At 35.6% G+C, this 18,909-nt stretch overlaps 4 protein-coding genes across 4 annotated transcripts in view; 2 read left to right on the top strand and 2 right to left on the bottom strand.

The window, feature by feature from the left end:
* Positions 1 to 263: 263 nt before the first annotated feature.
* On the bottom strand, positions 264 to 4,116 carry LOC145579917 (putative enoyl-CoA hydratase 2, mitochondrial). Its single transcript, XM_081637223.1, has 8 exons — positions 3,785 to 4,116; positions 2,480 to 2,649; positions 2,252 to 2,326; positions 1,850 to 1,940; positions 1,689 to 1,740; positions 1,207 to 1,310; positions 1,043 to 1,119; positions 264 to 677 (listed from the first exon to the last, which is right to left on the bottom strand). Exons 1-8 carry the CDS (start codon positions 3,948 to 3,950, stop codon positions 501 to 503), a joined length of 912 nt encoding a protein of 303 aa, XP_081493349.1. The 5' UTR covers positions 3,951 to 4,116; the 3' UTR covers positions 264 to 500.
* A 4,344-nt stretch (positions 4,117 to 8,460) lies between these two features.
* LOC145606330 (histone-lysine N-methyltransferase, H3 lysine-9 specific SUVH5-like) lies at positions 8,461 to 9,534 on the bottom strand. The gene has a single exon (XM_081662344.1). It carries the CDS (start codon positions 9,532 to 9,534, stop codon positions 8,461 to 8,463), a length of 1,074 nt encoding a protein of 357 aa, XP_081518470.1.
* LOC145593227 (large ribosomal subunit protein bL19c-like) overlaps positions 8,553 to 18,909 on the top strand; it is a 142,377-nt gene continuing 132,020 nt past the window's right edge. The window contains exon 1 of the mRNA XM_081649705.1: positions 8,553 to 8,570. The gene's annotated coding sequence lies outside the window, so the exon portion shown is untranslated. The remainder of the gene's footprint in view (positions 8,571 to 18,909) is intronic.
* On the top strand, positions 9,738 to 13,840 carry LOC145606339 (protein STRICTOSIDINE SYNTHASE-LIKE 10-like). Its single transcript, XM_081662355.1, has 4 exons — positions 9,738 to 9,774; positions 12,520 to 12,772; positions 13,048 to 13,314; positions 13,405 to 13,840. The coding sequence occupies exons 1-4, from the start codon at positions 9,738 to 9,740 to the stop codon at positions 13,838 to 13,840; spliced, it is 993 nt and encodes a 330-aa protein (XP_081518481.1).

An 18,909-nucleotide genomic window follows, 5' to 3' on the forward strand; every position in this document is an offset into this window, starting at 1 on the left:
AGAAAGAAATATTTTTCCTAGTTAAAGATGATGATGTAATAAATAGCTTTCAAAACATGAAGACTCGTCGAGTTTAATTGTAATTTATTTGAATTTTATTTTATTTTATTTTTTTATTATTTTTTTTGTTGTTGTTGTAATTGACATGAATTGTGCATTTGTGCACACCCGAATTTTATTTTGAATTATGATATTTTATATCCTTCAATTTGTTTGGAGAGTCCGAACCCATAACGAACAAATCCTGAAATCGCCACTGATTAACCCGGGTCCTACACAGAAATGTTGCAACAATGGAGGGTAGGTTTTCAAGCAATTTTGAAGAATTGAAGAGAACCTACACGCATCTATAGAATTATTTAGTTATTTACAGTAGAGTACATTGGAGGAAAATAGGGCATGGCATGTACAAATATGCTTCAACTTCGGAAGAAACCAGAACATCAAACAGAACAGAATTAAAAATAACAACAGAAGCGGCTCACTGAATTTACCAATAATCATTCGCCTGTGTATCTTGGCTTTCGCTTCTCAGCAAATGCTGCTAAGCCTTCTAATCGATCTTTAGTATTTAAAACTTTCTGATAGCACTCTTCTTCCAATCTTAAAGCCGATGTCATATCCATATCAAGTCCTTCATTAATAGCTCGTTTTGCCATTCTCACAGCCACTGGACCCTGTCAATAAGAGAAATAAAAAAATGAACACCAAAAGTTAGAGGGAACATCATTTATGGGGCTTAATGAAACATACAAATCAACTCTCATCCACATTCAAAACCTGTGAAGCAACAAATAAAACAACTTAACACTCAGAAGACCTCAAGTAGCATGAATAAAACATGTTATAAGCTAAACAAAAGCAACCAGTTTTATTTATATTCTAGAAGAGGATAAAAAGAAGAATGATAATTCAAGACAGTGCCCGATCAAGGCAGAAGAAATCATGTCATTTACTATAATTATGTCATGATTTACACTACAATGTCAAATCAAAAGCAGAAGAAAGCAAAGAGTAAATTTTTAGGGCATATATAAAGAACCTTCTGATTTATCTCCCGTGCAATTTCAAGACCCTTGGAATAAGCTGAACCAGGAGAGACACAGTAGTTCACGAGACCTGCATCACAACCCTCTTTAAATGCTAAGATAATTCAACTGATATTATTCTATCAAACAGACAGGAGTTTAGTTGAAGTCAACAAACCCATAGATAATGCCTCTGTGCCAGAAATTTTACGGCCAGTAAATATAAGTTCCTTAGCTGCAGATTTCCCTACCAATCTAGCAAGCCGCTGAGTGCCACCTGCTCTGTGGGACAACCAATTGAGGAATCAGCAACTGAAATCTTATCTTCTGTGAGCACCATGTAATGCTAATGTCTACCTGAAGTGTCCAACTATACCATACTGTGGTATTCAACTTCTAACTCCACTATATACATAGCCCTAGAAGACAAGTAAATATCAAGACGTATCCAGCACAGTTGGAAATACAGCAAACAGATATGTAACAAGCTGCCTTAGCATCTATTGTATTTGAAAAACAGCAAACAGATATGTAACAAGCTAAGGCAGCTATTGTATTTGAAAAACAGCAAACAGATATGTAACAAGCTGCCTTAGCATCTATTGTATTTGAAAAACAGCACAGCTGAAGGTTTCATTTTAGAGTGAAAACTGCACATACCCAGGAATTATAGCAAGTCCAGTCTCTGGCAATCCCATTACAGTATCTTCACCTAGCCAAACAAGTACAAACATCAAGATGAAGATTTCTTAGCATCACAAGGGTTGATTCTTTTTATATTAAACTTCTAATCACCAAAACTAGGAAGCTCACTTATTTACCACATATCCGGAGATCACACGACAAGGCCATTTCCAGTCCTCCGCCTAAAGCTACTCCTTCCATGACAGCAATAGTGGGAATATTAAGTGCCTGAGAATGTTTAGCAAGTGTCACTCCTGATTACATGATGGAATATTAATAACCAACAGCACAGATTCTCCAAAGGATAGATTTTGATTAACACACAACTATTAGTAAGAAGTACTGCCAGTGCTGTTCTTGAAATGTCATATTTTCAAACAAAGAATTTGCCTTTTACCCAATACAAGAAGAGTCAAGTTAAAATGCAAGGAGAATTGCAACACAGCTGCACAAATTACTGATGAAAGATAACACAATTCTCCTTGCACAAGTAATAGCACATGCCATATGCCAATAGTGAATATTAATAAAGTACAAACCTCCAACAGTGAAAACGTAGATCGAAGAGTATTTACAAAGGTTTGGACCTCAATTGGTGACATTGCTCTTCGTTCCTGCACACACATATAGCAGAACAAAACTAAGCTCAGGATAGCACCAAATGAATGTGGTGATAGAGAGGCATAGAGGCACTTAAGAAAAAAAGACCACCAGCTGGTTATGGGATTGATGGAAGAGCATAACTACCAACATAATGTTAAGTATACCTTCAAATCGGCACCAGCACAAAAGACTTTAGGAACTGAACTGCAAATCATCATGACTTTGGAAGAGAAGTCTCTGTTTATAGTTTCTAGGCTATGTTCTAAGCCAGTAAGCATATCCTTCCCAATGGCATTTTTTGATCCTGGTCTATCTAAGGTAAGCTCAACAATCCCTGAAAAACAAAGCAATCAAGTTATAATAAAAACAGTAGAATTCACAAAATAATCTCCAGAGATAAGAGATTTTGTTTTCCTGATAATAAAGCAAACACAGCTTTCGGTTATAATCACTGCTGTTGTTACTACGATTATCGTCAAATAAAAATATTTGGAGATTAGCAAATTTCTACTTTACCATACTTTAATCTCACTTGCTAAAAATAAATATGAGAAAGTCTTTTGAAATAGTGTCTAACAGTGTTACATAATTCGCTAACTCAATGCAAAATGTGGTAACTTTGGGCTATTTTTAACCCACTTTGGTGACTTATGAATTCAAAAGGCAAATTAGATAGAGAATTAGGTAACACTGTTCTCTTAATATTCATAAACTAAGGAAGGATTTGGGGTACATTGTCTTAAACTTTGTGGAACCAACTAGGGGCAGATCTACTCTCAACGGGACGATAGGAAAAGGGAAGTTGTAGAGGCAGCATCAAAAACATTCCACAGTGCATTCTCAACAACAAATTACAGCAACTACTATAAGTATGGCAACTTTTTTGTTGCAAAAGGCCTCTAAAACACGGTCACAAATTACGGCAACTCATATTTTAAAGTGTCAGTAGTGTGAAAAATTGAGACAATCACTTGCAGCAATTGCAGCTGCTAATGGTGTCTACATTTCTTGGATGCTAGAAAACCTGGTTCTACCATTTGGATACATTACTAAATTTAGTTTCTCAGTACATATTCCAATCCTATTTCTTGTAGCTGTAAGCTATTTCGGCCTTAAAACTCGAAACCGAACGATAAAATCCATGGATAACACTGATTTAAAAACTCCGAATACCAAAAAATTTACGACTAATCCAGCAAACAGTTCTCAGTAACAGCTAATGCAGTATCTGAAGGCCTAAGAAAAACTCAGTCTGATAATTCCTCAGTAGCAGATAGAGTTCAATATAAACCAGAACAAAACAGCACAAATTATGAATTACAAAACTTGTTAATACACATGCATTTAATTATCATTTCTATCAAAAAACATGGAAATTTCTGTCGTAGTCACACAATTACAGGTAATTAGGGTTGCAATTAAAAAATAAAATTAGGGTTTATTTCAGAAGTTAAGGATGAAAAAATTACCGGAATCGGAATCGGAGAGTCGTCGGAGCTTGACGGAATCAGAGACGGAGTCAAGTAAGAGACGACGGAAGGTGAGAAACTGCCATTGACGACGTAAAATAGAGGGATTTGAAAATCGACGACATTGTTGATTAATTGATCTTGCGATTGTTGGAAGAGCAACCATTTTTGTTTTGATTGGAATTTGAGGATAAAATGGAGAATTCTACGAGTCAAATTAAAGAATGGAATGAGTAGATAGTTGGGAAGATGTTCCTTGAAATAACAATGCTTCATTGACCAGAGGAAACCAAAGGGGATACGTAAAACTAGCTGTGAAGTAATACCTCCGTTTTTCAAGTTTTACGTAATGCCGTTGTATTTAACTACTCTGTAGTATTTGGTCTAATAATACGGAGTACAAGCTTATAGACACACGTAATGCGTACTTGTATAATACTCGAATGTATCTACTCAATTTTCTGTTTTTTTTTTCCACAATGTTAAGTACCAACTCAACCAAAAGCTTAAGTTGGTGGTTGAGGCCCAGGAATATGTTTTTATACTCTATCACGCAATTTTATTTCTTAATTCTAATTAAAAAATATGTTGAACAGGGGTAATTTAGGAATAATAAAACTTATCACCCAAAAGCTCCTTTCTTTTTATATATTACTCATTACAATAGATAGAGTGTTATAATCTCACGGAGTATCTTTGTGGAATTAATTTTCATTGGAGGCAACTTAGGATGTGGGGATTCCCTTACCCTTACCCTTACCTTACCGTTACCCTTACCTTCCCCTAATACTGAAAGTACTGACTACTAAGGGCCAAGGGGTGCCAAAAAAAAGATTGAATAATTTGAGTTGATTAACAATTCAAGTAAAGCCTAAAACTTTTGGTGTAAGCTGCCAAGCTATGATACATTAATGCCGTAGGCTCAAGCTCGATTCATTAACACTCCTTAATTATTATAGCTTCTGAATTAGATGTGATCGTAAGCCGGGCTAGACTTTTGTTCGACTAGGCTGGGCCAATGGCCTTTTTTGACACTCAACAAGTCTAATTGCAAATTTGCAACTATTGCCTTGCTGAAAATTCCCTTATTGCTTTGTGCCTATTGTCTAAAGTATTGCCTAGCCTGTGAGTATACAGTGCCTCATTCAGGAGTATACTTGTAATAATGTACTTCCTCGTCATTGTCACATTACTAGTACAAATTAGCTCTATCAACATGACAATTAATTACGGGCTGAGGAAGTATGGCTGTGAAATTCACTGTCATGCCAAGAATATTCCACCATAGGAAATTATTTCAAACCTTTTACTGATGATTCTAATCTGAGGGAGTCTCTTAGCAACAACCCAAGAGCTCAGATTAGGCATTAAAGATCAGGCCTTAGAACTGTTAGAAGACTATCTGCAATCAAAAGAATCATAATTCTGCATTATCTGGAGTCTGGTCTAGACAAGGACCAAAATTGCAGTTCTTAGGGTAGGTAATGAATAGCCACTTTCACTTCTTTTAATCTTAGAAGGAACAATTAATGGATCATCCACCTATATAAAAATTGCAATAAATCTAAGCATGATGAGGCCTAGAAATTGCTAGAGTGGGTTACCTTCACAGGCTTCTTAATCTGTTAACCACAGAAGCATTAAACACATTGAAAGGTTAGAAAATTTGGCTCCAATGAACGATATTGCGTTACAAATCGTAACCATATGTCCTTATATAATACTATCACATTAGCCTATAACTCATTACATATATAATCTTACCAATGTACCAAGATCCTACACTTAGGTTATACACATAATTAATTTGGGGTATGCAATACAAAGTATCAAAAGCATAAGACAAAAACTGTATATAGATCACCATATTTTCTTCCAGCATAATTCAGTCCAAAATGTACATCCCATATCATGCTGTAAATTTCAAGCAGCTTTGAACTTATACCAAGGAACAACAGGCTGCCCAGGACATCTCTTTAGCTTAAACTCGAAAATAAAATTCTTGTAAGGTCCTATCTTCTTTTCATAGCTCACAACCTTGTACAATCCATCATAGATGTAAGCAATCGGATCGTATCTCCCATCCTTAAACTTAGCTCCAACCCTAAGCCCCCTCACGACACGAACATCGTTCTTGGCGATCATGCTATTCTTCATAGCAAGATTACCACTAACAAGCTTCTGATCCTTAGGACAAACCCCCTCCTTGTTCCTAGCAATGCCGCCTTCCCCGGTATAAGTGATCACCTGAGAATCATCCATTTTATCAAAATACCCTTCTTTAGCCACTACACAAGTAACAAGAGACTTCCCTTTATACTCCATGTAATCAATCCCATGTTGAATTCTGCCGTGTAGTCCTACAATAGTCAGTTCAACCCGGTACTCGAATCGATCCCCAACCTCAACACCTGGGACAGGACCTATGACTTTGCTTGAAGAAATTTGGATTTTCCCCTGTTTTATTAGCTCTTCCTTAGCTTTGAAATCAATCCTTCTTATATCCTTTACTGAAATCGAAACTCGGGAACTTGAGATTTCCTTACATTTCGCTCTGAACATTGAAAGAGTTCTCAAAACTCTCACCCTCTCTCCTCCATCTTCCTTCCTGTTTAACGGGGTTTTCTTCAAATTCTCATCAGAAAAAAGGAATGCCTTGCGTTTAAAGCTGCCAGCAGCATTTTTATGAATTATAATATTATCATCTCTGTATTTCATTGCTGAAGATTGAATGGTTTTCTTAACACTTTTTGTAGAATTTGGTTTGGTTTTGATAGCAGAGACTTTGCGCCACCATTTATATGATTCAGGAATTTCAAACGATGTCGATTTGACGAAAGGTCGGCTCTTTGAGGAACCACAACTGAGGTCAAAGTTAGATTTCATGGCTGAAAATTTCAGAGAAAAACAGAGAGAGGGAAAAAATACAGAGAAGGCCAAAGTTAATTTTGGGAATTTTTTAGCTAGTTACTGTGGGGTGGAGTGATTAGACTGAAATTTAAAGAGGGAAAAATGTACTAAGAATGTACTGAACTGTATGAGTTTGCTACTGTTGTGAGGAGAGAAAAATGGAGCCATGAAAAGAAAAAAAAAAAAAAAAAAACGAAATTTAACAGATTTTTTTAAAAATGATTTATTTTCGGAATTTGTTATAATATGTGTAATTTTTATTTTCCTAGTAATGAAGAAAGTTTTATACAGAGTAGTAACCAAGAAAACGATAAATTCAATGATTTTTCTGAGAAAAAATTATGTAAATTTTAAGAAGGTATAAGAAAAGAAAATAACTGTTCTACCATATTCATGATACAACCGATTGTACCATGTACACTCGACACAAGGAAGGTGGTGTTATCGCTATGGCTGTTACTCGTCCAAATGTACATTACAAATTTGGATATGTTATCTCCACCACAGAATGCATATGTTTGAAGCTATGTACTCTCTCACCACCCAATTACCAATGCGTACAAACATGAAACATACAATGATTTAGTGGAATTGTGGTAATTCTAGTATGCTGTATGCAGTATGCCAGTATGCAGAGTTCTATATAAAGGTATAATGCATGATTACTGAAAAGTTTAGCATCATCTGTCTCATTACTTGTTAAGAATCAGTAATCCCTTTGTCGACGAATTTGTATGCATTAATGCAGACTCTAACAGACAGCTGAAAGTTCATATCAGTGCATCCAAAACAAGATTAATGCAGACTCTAACAGACAGCTGAAAGTTCATATCAGTGCATCCAAAACAGATAAAGGTAATTGGCTTATTGCTCATAAACAAGAGGATGGTGTACTGTAGGTTATTCGAAAATTACCAGATACTATACATACTCACAGTTACTGCATCAACTTTTTACAGGACAATGAATTGGCTACTTTAGTTGATAGTGTCAATATTGGCACTCTTTAGCACTGCAAATCATGGGCTGAATCACAAGTCTTGTTAAGGCTTTTACACGAGTCATATGGTGAAGAATAAAGGGTTAGGCTATGTTTAGATCATTCGCCTTCAGAATTACAGGTCTTAAGTAAACAACCTCTCTACAAGCACAGCAAATAAAGCTGCATCCACATATGACAGTATGTGGGTGGAGAACTGGAGCATCAAACTATCAATCACACTTTTTTTAATGCTTTTCAACCCAACATTCAATCGATCATCCATCCAAACAGAATAGCAAAGAGTACCATTAAATGTTTATAGGCTCACACTCAGCAATATTGTTAACCAGAGAAGCTGAACACTAACCATAACCGTCTATGATACATTATAGCAATACCAATTAAGCCTCTCTTTCAAAGATTAGTAAATCAAGCTGCAATTTACAGCACTAATCATAGTCATAGAATCAGTATAGCTGTATAGAACATGCATAACAAATCAAAATCGTCGAAAAAACCACTCACAACTCATAATAAGAATGAAAATTGTGTAAGATAGCATTCAAGAACAAAATTTATTACATTGAGCCTAAAAACCTCCTTGCAATTCAAGTACTACTCAAAATCCCCTAGAACATGTATTATCAGCAAAATGCCTACATATTTACACATTGCATATTAGTATCCATTCTCAACAGTTCTATATAGCTATTCAACTAGGAGTAAGAAAATTATATACCAATCATACTTGGCCGGTAAAAATCATCTCAAAACTTCACAAATCTCAAGCATTCTTGAACTTAAACCAAGGAACAACAGCCTGTCCAGGGCACCTCTTCAGCTTGAACTCGAAAATCATATTCTTACTCGGTCCGACCTTCTTCTGATAGCTCACTACTCTATACAACCCATCATAGACATAAGTAAACGTTTCATTCCTCCAATTCCCAAACTTAGCTGCAATCTTAAGCCCTCTAATGACACGGACCTCGGTTTTCGCAATCATACTGTTCTTCAATGCAAGATTACCCCTAGTAAGCTTCTGATCAGTAAAGAAAACACCCTCCTTATTCTTAACAATGCCACCTTCACCCATATAAGTAATCACCTCATAATCACTCATTTTATCTGAATACCCTTCTTTAGCCACTATACAAGTAGCAAGTGACCTATTCAAATACTCCATGTAATCAATTCCATGTTGAACTCTACCATGAAGTCCAACAATATTGATTTCAACTCGATACTCGAATCGATCTCCTACCTTAACACCAGGTACAGAACCCAGAATTTTGCTAGAACAAATTCTGAGTTTCCCTTCTTTTCTTAACTCTTCTTTAGCCCTAAAATCAATCCTATTTCTCTTCTTCGAAATTGCATCTTTTGATTGTGAAATTTCCTTGCATTTTTCTCTAAACATCTTAAGAGTTGCTAAAACCCTCGTTCTCTCTCCTTCATCTTCCTTCCCTAACAATGGCGATTTCTTCGATTTTTCATCACATTTGGGTTGAACCTCAGAATCATCAACATTTTCCTTCACCTTCGAATTCCCAGATTTAGTTTCCATTTTTGGAAAGTGGGTATTCTTCGATTTCTCATCAAAATACGGATTACATCTGGGTTTCTTTCCATCATACACATTCCCTTTAATCTTCAAATCTTCACCACTAATTTCCCTTACTAGAAATGGGGTTTTCTTAACTTTTTCAGAGGAGTTTGGCTTGCTCTTCGTTGCAGAAGCTTTGCGCCACCATTTGAAAGATTCAGGAGAAGGAAACGACGACGTTTCAAAGAAGGGTTTCTTCACTGAGGAGGTTGCAGAGTCACAACCATCTGGAAAATCTTGATGAAATTGCATTGTTAAAAAATAAAACAGAGAGATGAAAACAGAGGAGGGGAAAACCCAGAAAAAAATGGAAGAAATTGTGTTGCGTAAAGAAAAGAGAGAGTTAAAAATGGTGAGAAGATGAAGTTTGAAGAGAGAGAAAGCTTGAAGAATCAAGTGAGAAAATACTCAGCAATTGACTGGTGTGAGGAAGTTGAAGAGAGAGAAAGCGAAAAATGGATGAAAGCAAAAATTTGGCATTAGTAGAAGGCGGTTCTTTTATTTTTGCTTTGTTGCGTTCTCATTTATTTTTAGAAAATTTACTTTTTTTTTTTTTTTTTTCTTTTTTTACTCCTGCTTGTAATTTGTTCTTGTACTCCACATTAACTTATTAAGCAAGGAATATTAAATTTGTTAAGAGGATAAGTTGGTCAATATTAAAAATCAGTACTTTATAAAATTTAGGAAAATTTGCGAGGAAGGTCCTTTTATGAGGTCGACCTTGTGTGGAAGGTCCTTTTATGAAAAAACTGGCACGAAAGGTCCTTATATGAACATTGGGTTGCGAGGAGGGTCCTTTGACCAAATTTCGAGCCTGTTCACATTTACTTAATTTCAGTTCAGTTCAGCTCCAATTAGTTCAGTTCAGTTCAGCTCCAATCAGTTCAGTTCAGTTCAGCTCTTAATTTCCCTCTCTCATAAAATATTTATGTCAGCTCAATTCAATTCAGTTCAGTTCAGCTCTTATCAGTTCTGTTCAGCTCCAATCAGTTTAGTTCAGCTCAGTTAAGTAAATGTGAACAGGCCCTTCGGCCGTTTGACCAATTTTTCTCAGCCAAAAATTAATTTTTTCCCCTATATTCCCTTAATTTCCCTGTTTCCCCTTTAAATTAAGCTTGGAAACAACAATTAGAATTAGAATTGTGGTTGTTATAGTGTTTAATTTCACCGGAACCACCGATCTAATTAAAGAACCACCGATCCAAACTAACCAACCACCCTAGATCTACCCATAACCACCTATACTCACCGAGAACCGGCCACCTACGAAAACCACCCATACATTAAAACCCACACCTCGAACATCCACCCCACTAGAACCCAAACCCACGACCCCCACGAACACCCACCCACCAGGCCAATAATCGACGAAAATTAAAGAACGAAGAAGACGATGGGGAAAAGTTCAAGCAATAACACTAAGGTGAGGAGGAAAGAAGAGCACGCAACACCGGCTATGGTTGAATGTCTTTAATTGGCCTTCAATCGTAATTTCAGGGATAAGAATTGAAGATTAAGGATTAATTTTGCTCTAAAATTAGGGTTTCATAAGGGAGAAATGGGGGATAGAGGGAAAATCGTGAGAAAAGAGGGAAAAAAAAAAAAAAAAAAAGGGAACTTAAGGGGTCACGTGATTTGCACGTGATTTTAAATGGCCGGAAAATTTTGGTCAACGCCGGAGAACGGTCAAAGGACCCTCCTCGCAACCCAATGTTCATATAAGGACCTTTCGTGCCAGCTTTTTCATAAAAGGACCTTCCACACAAGGTTGACCTCATAAAAGGACCTTCCTCGCAAATTTTCCTAAAATTTATAGATAATTTAAAAGGCACGGAGATCGTCCGTGTAACACCTAAATTTGGAAAAATAGTCAACATATAGAGCATGTTACAAGCTTTTTAGTTTTATTAGTGCAAAAAATAAAAATTAAACAATTTCAATATAAGATTAAATGACAAGAAAGTTATAGAAAATCATATCCATTAAAAAAAATTATAAAAAAAAAATAAAAAAAAAATCACTGCCTTTCTTTAAGAATTATGGAATTTTTCTATAACAAAAAAAAGAAAAACAAATAAGAACAAAGCTAGTAGTATAGAGGCGGTAGGAAAAAGCTACTCATATAAGAGCACTTGCAATAGAGAAAAAATTCTCCTCTAGAATTTTTTTTCCCCCAAAAAAAGTATCCCACCAACAAAATTTCTCAAAAAAAATCTAGAAAAAATGAGATTTTTTTCTCTTGGAGAAAATTTTCTCAACTTGATTGTTGCTGACTTTTGGTGGGGTATGGCGCAGGTTTTTGTGTTTTTTTCTTTTATTTTTTTATTAATTTTGTGTGGGGCCCACCATAAAGTTAACATTAATTAATATTTCAACGGTAAAAATACAATGTTGTGGTGAGTTTAATTGTCAGCCATTGATCTTCTTACACGTGTCATTTTTTGGAAGAGCTTTGTTTAAACAGTAAATATATTACCGTTTTACTGTAAAACGACTATTTTGTATACAGTAAATTATTTTTAAAAAAAAACTAAAATTACCAACGGAAAAAAAACTTGATCTATAAATAGACATCCATTTTTCAATATTTTGATACTATGAAAATATCGTTTTTTACTCTTTAAATTTCATAATTGTATCATTCAAGTCACAATTTAATTATCATCAAGTATATGAATAATAATTATTATAATAATTGAAAATAAGTAAGAGAGAGAATATAGTGGGGTATAGTGAAAAGTAAGAAAGAGAGTGGTGAGGGAATTTTTTGGTTTGTTGTTGGTGGGATGGAAAAAATTCTTTCTTTAAAAATCTGATGTGGAGGAGAGGGAAAGTTAGAGAGAGAGTGGTGAGGGAATTTTTTTTTTATCTCTGCTGATAGTGCTCTAAATCTACAAGTGATAGATATTACATAAAGATAATATTTGTCATAGGTTTAGAATATATTTTGTATACTTTTATACTCATGGTTTTAGGTTTTCTAATATGATTAGGACTAGGATTATAAGACTTGTAGTAGTATATATGGATCAATATTACACCCTCCAACTATAGAGTTTTTCTAAAACTGTTTACAGTCTACCTTAGTTTTCCCTCTTCACTTGACGAGCTAAGGGAAACACTAGTTCGTAATATTTACCATTGTTTCTAATAAAACTTTTCAAGCCGAAAATCCCTAAACCATGCAAAAACTCGCAATCTTTAGTTTTTTGTTTTTTTTCTTGAATAATTTTATAGTACAAGCTCAATCCCAATTTCCATTTATTCCAAGAGGACATACGCCTAGAAATCAAATACCAAGAATTGAACGTCATCCACAGGGAAGACAATATCATCGTCTTCCACTGGGATTTGGTGCGACTGGAGCCGAATCTATTGCATTTGATTGTGAGGGCAATGGTCCGTACGTTGGAGTTTCAGATGGTAGAATACTTAAGTGGCAAGGTCATTCCGTTGGATGGACTGTTTTTGCAATAACCTATCCTGAGAGGTATTCATATTTTTTGATGTCCTAATCCTATGATTAACTAATATAATGTAGTATCGTTTAAGCAAAAGCAAAAAAAAAAAATTTAAAAAACAATGGCGTTTTTATTCAAAAAAAAAAATAAAAAAAGTTTGAGTAGGTTTTTTATTTTATTATTATTTTAACGCATGCTTAATTATCATAAACAAAACGGTAACTAATATTAGTAAAATGATTTTTATCGTTGTCAATTTATATCTTAAATTTTACTCTAAAGGAATAAATTTTGTATTTTCCAGGTCAGATGCATGTGATAGATTAAATGATTCCCCGGCAGAACAATATTGTGGTAGGCCATTGGGCTTGAAGTTCAACACAGCAACGTGCGAACTGTATGTGACTGATTCAAGTGTTGGATTAGTTAAGGTTGGCCGAAATGGTGGTGTTGCTACTTCTATCGCAACCAGTGCCGAAGAGGTTCCATTTCATTTTTTAAACGCTTTGGATATTGACTCTGAGACCGGTCATGTTTATTTTACAGATACAAGTTCTCATTATCATCGATGGTATATAATTGATTCAATTTATTTCAATTCACGCATATCAGAGTACTATTTTCTAGTTGTGTAGGGGCTAACTCTTTTTTGTATGTATAGGGAATTTCGGGCGATTACTAGAAGTGATCGAAGTGGAAGACTGCTAACATATGATCCCAAGTCAAGACGCGTAACTGTTCTAATGCGAGGTCTTTCCTTCGCAAATGGGGTTGCGTTGAGCAAGAACAAAGATTTTATTCTTGTTACGGAAACATCAACATATCAAGTGCAAAAGTATTGGCTTACCGGTCCTAAAGCTGGAACTGCCGAGCTATTTATCCAACTTTCAGGACGACCAGATAACATCAACAGGAACTCAAATGGTGATTTTTGGATTTCTCAAAACCCGACTAAACCAATCAAAATTAACGAGTTCGGAACGATCCTAGAAAGTTTAAATACAGATATCATTGTTGATGCTAGCGACGTAACTGAGTTTCACAACAACTTGTGGATAGGTTCAGTTATTCAGAATTACATTATATATACAAGCTAAATTTTAGTTATAATTTTTCTATAATGTTATTTTTAAACTTCTATTTTTGTTTGAGGATATAAACGTGTATGTATTTGTTTAGTTTTATCTTGTGAATTAAGATGTTTGCTCCAATCAATTTTTATCCTATAAAACAGTTACGGGTCACTTGATATGATTCTCAAAACATTTCCAGAAGTATTGATATAAATAAGACAATAGTCACAATACTGCACAAAAATTTAATATTAAAATGCAGTGTCCCAGATAAGGTCACAACTAATAGGCAGGCATTGAAATTTTCGTCTATTGTAATGGAAAATATAAGAATGTCTAAAAAAAAAAAAAAAACCTACATTACTGGATGATCAATTGAAACAACATTGATGGTTAAGGGCCTGTAAAAATCCACCAGCAGTATCTGTAATTGTGTGGACTTCACATATACCCTCACATTTGATTGCACAACCTGCAGCTCATACATTTGTCGAACTACTCTCCCCGCATCTGCAGCGATGCAGGGAGAAGTTCAACAGCCAATAGGCTAATTATTGATGTGAATAACAGATCAAGAACAAATAAAGCATGCTATATAAAATTAAGTCTTAAAACATTCATAGGATAAACTTTAAATGACAATCTTCTACATAAAGCATCAAAAGATTGATCTAATTCTGAGAAAATAATCAGAAACAAAGATTTATCAAAGGATCTAACAGGACTAGGGTTTAAGGTCTTAAGCCAATTTGCATGCCAAACAGCATAACTGGTTCATGCAACTTGGGGATACAAGCACTTTCAGTTTATCAAATAACCAGAAACAAAGATTCATCAAAGGATCTAAACAGGACTAGGGTTTAAGGTCTTTAGCCAATTTGCACGCCAAACACCATAACTGGTTCATGTGGCTTGGGGATACAAGCACTTCCAGTTTCCCCGCTCCCAACACCACCACCAAGATTTTGTCTTTTGGCCAAAAACTGAGCATAATTCTCAGGATAAGTTCCATCTTTTATCATGGATACTATGGTTTCAAAAGAGTAGTTGCTTTGAAACTCACACTCATTAGTATCAAATGAAAAATTGAGTAACTTATGTCTACAAAGCTTCAGACACGCTCTGTCATACGCAACAGCTGCATCGATTTCTTTTTCATAAGTTCCGAGCCAAAATCTCTTCCTTCTCACACTGGTCAGAGCACCCCATTTTCCAGTGTACGTTGGAACAACTCCTCTCAATCTTTTCAATTCCCCTTCCATGACTGATGCTGGGGAAAATAAAATCAAATAATTCTCGCTGAGAAACTTAATGTGATTAAGGGAGATTTACAAGGCTAAGAGTGAGAGATAGAAAAAGACTGAAGAATTTCTGCAGTTAAAATTATAGGCTCCCACTATTAAGACATAAGGCTAGAGTGAGTTTTGGGACTTTACAGCTTACAGCTACATATTTGCTGTTTCTTAGGTTACATACAAAGATCCGCTCTACACGTAGTCAAGTACCACACAATTAGAGATCTTTAATTAAGGTAACAAATCATAGTGGTTATACGGTCCTATCCAAGATTTTTACATGATCAAAGGAGCGCCGAAGAGTTGATGACATTGCAAAGATACACTACTGAAAAATGAAAAATGCATTATAGGCTGTAGAAGCAGAACATTGGATTTCTATAGTTTATTCTTGTTACAAATGATCTAACAACTAATGCCTAATTTGTGTGGGAAACCTAATGGATAGTCAAATAAAATTTGAAACGAAGTATAATAACTAAAAGAATAATAAATTCATATGGACAAGGTGCTCGATTTGGATTTTACAAGTATGGGGCTTGAGTCGGGCCTTCTATCTTAGGAGTGAGCCCCTATCATAGAAGCCTAGGCACCTTGAGGGTTGGGGGAAGGAAATCACACCCCTGAAATTTCCCTAGTGAAACTTGACCTTTTGAGTTTTGACCACAAGATAACAAAGCTTAACACTTACCAAGTAGAACTTGGTTAGAGTACAAGGTGAATACATGCAAGGTGTACCTTCTTATGGACATGCCTCAGGTAAGCAACACGTGCATTAAGGGTAAATTAGAAAATTAATCAATACAGGTAATAATGCTTATAATACATAAAATCACCATTACTTTCAGGCTCAGTCTTAACTTATATACAAATCCTATTATATTCTTGCAATCCTACTTCAATTTGTCTGATCAGCCAAAGAAAAACTAGCAAAAAGAGGTCATCAGTCAAGTAAATAAGCTGCCTGACACTATGTTACCAAATCTATTATTGCCAAATATGAAAGTAAAGAAACAATTGCAGCAAAGAAGATTATCAAACAGAAACAACACAAGAAGGTTTAGTTAATGGTGTAGCAGTTGAGGAATTGCAAAAGAGATATTCCATTTCATAATAGCTAAATTCTTACCGCACTTTTCAGATCACACATCTCTAATCTTTGAGGTTTGAACCATCTTCTCAAACCAGCTTTGAGCTCTTTGAATGTGATAGCATTACAATTACCAGTATCTATTGACATAAACATTTCTGTTAAGCCAGCAATGTCATCCACTAACAAGCTTCCTGCCAAAATCATACAAGAAACAAATAAATCATTTCCCCTTTCTGTCTAAAACAAACATTCATATTATGTGATTAATAGCAGAAGAACATGAGCATGAACACAAAGAAGAATAAGTACACAATCTATCAGGTCTTGAGAAGTCCAACTGTATGCACCCTTAACAATTCTTGATCAGAAGCCACATTCAGCCAGTATTCAGAAATAGGCTCCAGAAATTATCTTTTACATACTCATGAGTCATGGCACATCACATTAAATCACAAGCTAAGTCAACTCAAGTACATCAACTGGTTTCCATAATCCACATTGTTATGTTTCGATTCTACTACAAAAGCTGAATTTATTAAGCTTTATTCAAGCATTTAAAAAGCATTTTACATAACTATCCCACATCATTAAATCTCAGCTAAAGACGGGTCACAGGGGTAAAGATAGGCTATGGTGTACCATGAAGCTCATGCATAGCAATATAGCATTTCACACAACAAGATATACAACAGAGGATGTGACAGACATAAACATGGATAGTTGTCAACAGAAAAACTGGTTTGCTTTATGTTTTGTTTGTATCTAATATTTTTTGTTGCTTCTTCATCATTACAGTTTAATGCAACTACTCGAGTTAATGCAGGAAGAGTTGTTCTCATCATGGCGACATGACTTACTTGCATATGTGGCGTTTAATAAATAAGATATCTTATTATATTCTCGTCAAATCCAAGGACTACCATCTGCAAAATCCTGAATTCATAAATAAGCCTTGAGAACCTTCTTGACAAATAGAGATCTGACCCACTGAAAACATGATCTACGCATCTTCATAATGATCTAACCATCTAGGTACATACTAGAAATAAGAGCATTCTAATACTGCACAGGATGTTTTTGCAAAGAAATTGTCCAAAAAGAAAGTATGCACGACTAACCAGTTAAGAAAGAATCAAGCCTTCTATCATGTTTATAAAGTAGAAACACTCGTCCTCTTAAACAGAGTTTGTAAGTGCACATGAGAACAATTAGGCTAATTTTTTGAGGACCAGCAAAAGTTTGTATGGCAAAAATTCGTAAGTTTCTCTTATATTAGCTTAATTAGTTCCATGTGCCTATTCAAGTGCAGATGCAACCAAATGTCCACGAATGCTAAGTTTTAACATAAACATAGATGAGACATATTCTACAGAGTAAGACATTCAAAATTGCCACAGTAGATGTTTTACATCACCACTCTATTCGAAACCATCACTCATTATCTCTCATACAAAAACAAGAGTAATTTTACCTTCCGCCTAGATCAGCATAAAAGATCACGGACTGCATAATTTCTGCTAATGCATAGCTCGCGTTTGGCCCTATGCTTCCAAGACCTTCATTACCTGTGAATTTAGACAAACAACAGCTACCTTGCAGAACCATTTCTGCCTCCCCTTCCTAACCCTTACCCTCCCAGACAATAATCGGAACATATACAATAAAATGAAGTACAGAAATGGATGCAAAGGTTTTGATCTTAAAAACAGAAGACCTTGAGAATGAAGACTGCAATAAGAAAATGAAGGAGCACCGTGTCTTTTATCACTAGATAAACCATGAAGGGTCACATGTTCAGTATCTGCATAATCTAATAGCTTTAACAGACCTGTATAGACTCCTACAAACTATATTAGCCTTAACAAGTGTGACAATATATCAAAATAATCACATGATTCTTAATAACAAACATTCTAGGCTAATAATTAGAGACTTAGAGTAACTAACACCTTTCAAAATGAAGCAATACTAATCCGAAAATACACAAGCAGTGCACACCCTCGATCTGCACAGTCAAAAAGGCACAACCCAAAACCTCAAAAGAGAGACCTCCTGCACTCTTGCCATGGAACTGCAGGTTGTCCATCACAACGTGCCAGCTGAAACTCAAAGATCATATTCCCTTGTGGTCCTTTCTTTTTCTCCCATTTCCCCACTTCATACAAACCATCATAAACATACAACTTCTGACTATTACTCTTCTCAGATACAAGCCCTCTAATCACTCTAACAGGCCTTTTCTCCTTCCAGCTAGTCCACAAGGCGCGATTCCCACCCTTAAGTTCCTGATCAGGAGGAACCCCAACTTCATGGCGCTTAAGAACCCCTCCTTCCCCAATATAAGTCAAGGCATTAGGATCATTCATCTTGTCTAAATGCCTCTCATTCGCAACAATACTCGTCGCTATTCTACCCCCACGCCACTCCATACTATCAATCCCTCCTTGAGTCTGCTTATGTAATCCAACAATCAACAACTCGATCCTATACTGAAACTTATCCCCAACGTCTACACCGGGCACATTCCCAATCATCACAGCTGACCTATTCACAATCTTCCCTTCATTTTTCAACTCATTATATGCTGTTGTATCAACCCTCTTAACCCCCCTCCCACTCATTGAAATATCTTTACACCTCTTCCTAAACAAACTCAACATTCCAACCACTTTCTCCCTCTCACTCCCCCCAGAATTGTTCATAAC

This window comes from Chenopodium album, chromosome 2 (assembly GCF_948465745.1).
Source record: "Chenopodium album chromosome 2, dcCheAlbu1.1, whole genome shotgun sequence".
NCBI lineage: Eukaryota > Viridiplantae > Streptophyta > Magnoliopsida > Caryophyllales > Amaranthaceae > Chenopodium > Chenopodium album.

What these genes read in the sequence shown, in the direction of transcription:
- LOC145579917 (XM_081637223.1), bottom strand. Translation starts at nt 3,950, where the DNA reads ATGGTTGCTCTTCCAACAATCGCAAGATCAATTAATCAACAATGTCGT. An exon ending in GTGCTGGTGCCGATTTGAAG is followed by an intron (nt 2,327 to 2,479) that starts GTATACTTAACA and finishes ATGTGTGTGCAG; the next exon opens with GAACGAAGAGCAATGTCACC. An exon ending in GGACTTGCTATAATTCCTGG is followed by an intron (nt 1,311 to 1,688) that starts GTATGTGCAGTT and finishes GTTGTCCCACAG; the next exon opens with AGCAGGTGGCACTCAGCGGC.
- LOC145606339 (XM_081662355.1), top strand. Translation starts at nt 9,738, where the DNA reads ATGGATGAAAGCAAAAATTTGGCATTAGTAGAAGGCG. An exon ending in TTTGGCATTAGTAGAAGGCG is followed by an intron (nt 9,775 to 12,519) that starts GTTCTTTTATTT and finishes ATAATTTTATAG; the next exon opens with TACAAGCTCAATCCCAATTT. An exon ending in AGTTCTCATTATCATCGATG is followed by an intron (nt 13,315 to 13,404) that starts GTATATAATTGA and finishes TTGTATGTATAG; the next exon opens with GGAATTTCGGGCGATTACTA.
- LOC145606330 (XM_081662344.1), bottom strand. Translation starts at nt 9,534, where the DNA reads ATGCAATTTCATCAAGATTTTCCAGATGGTTGTGACTCTGCAACCTCC.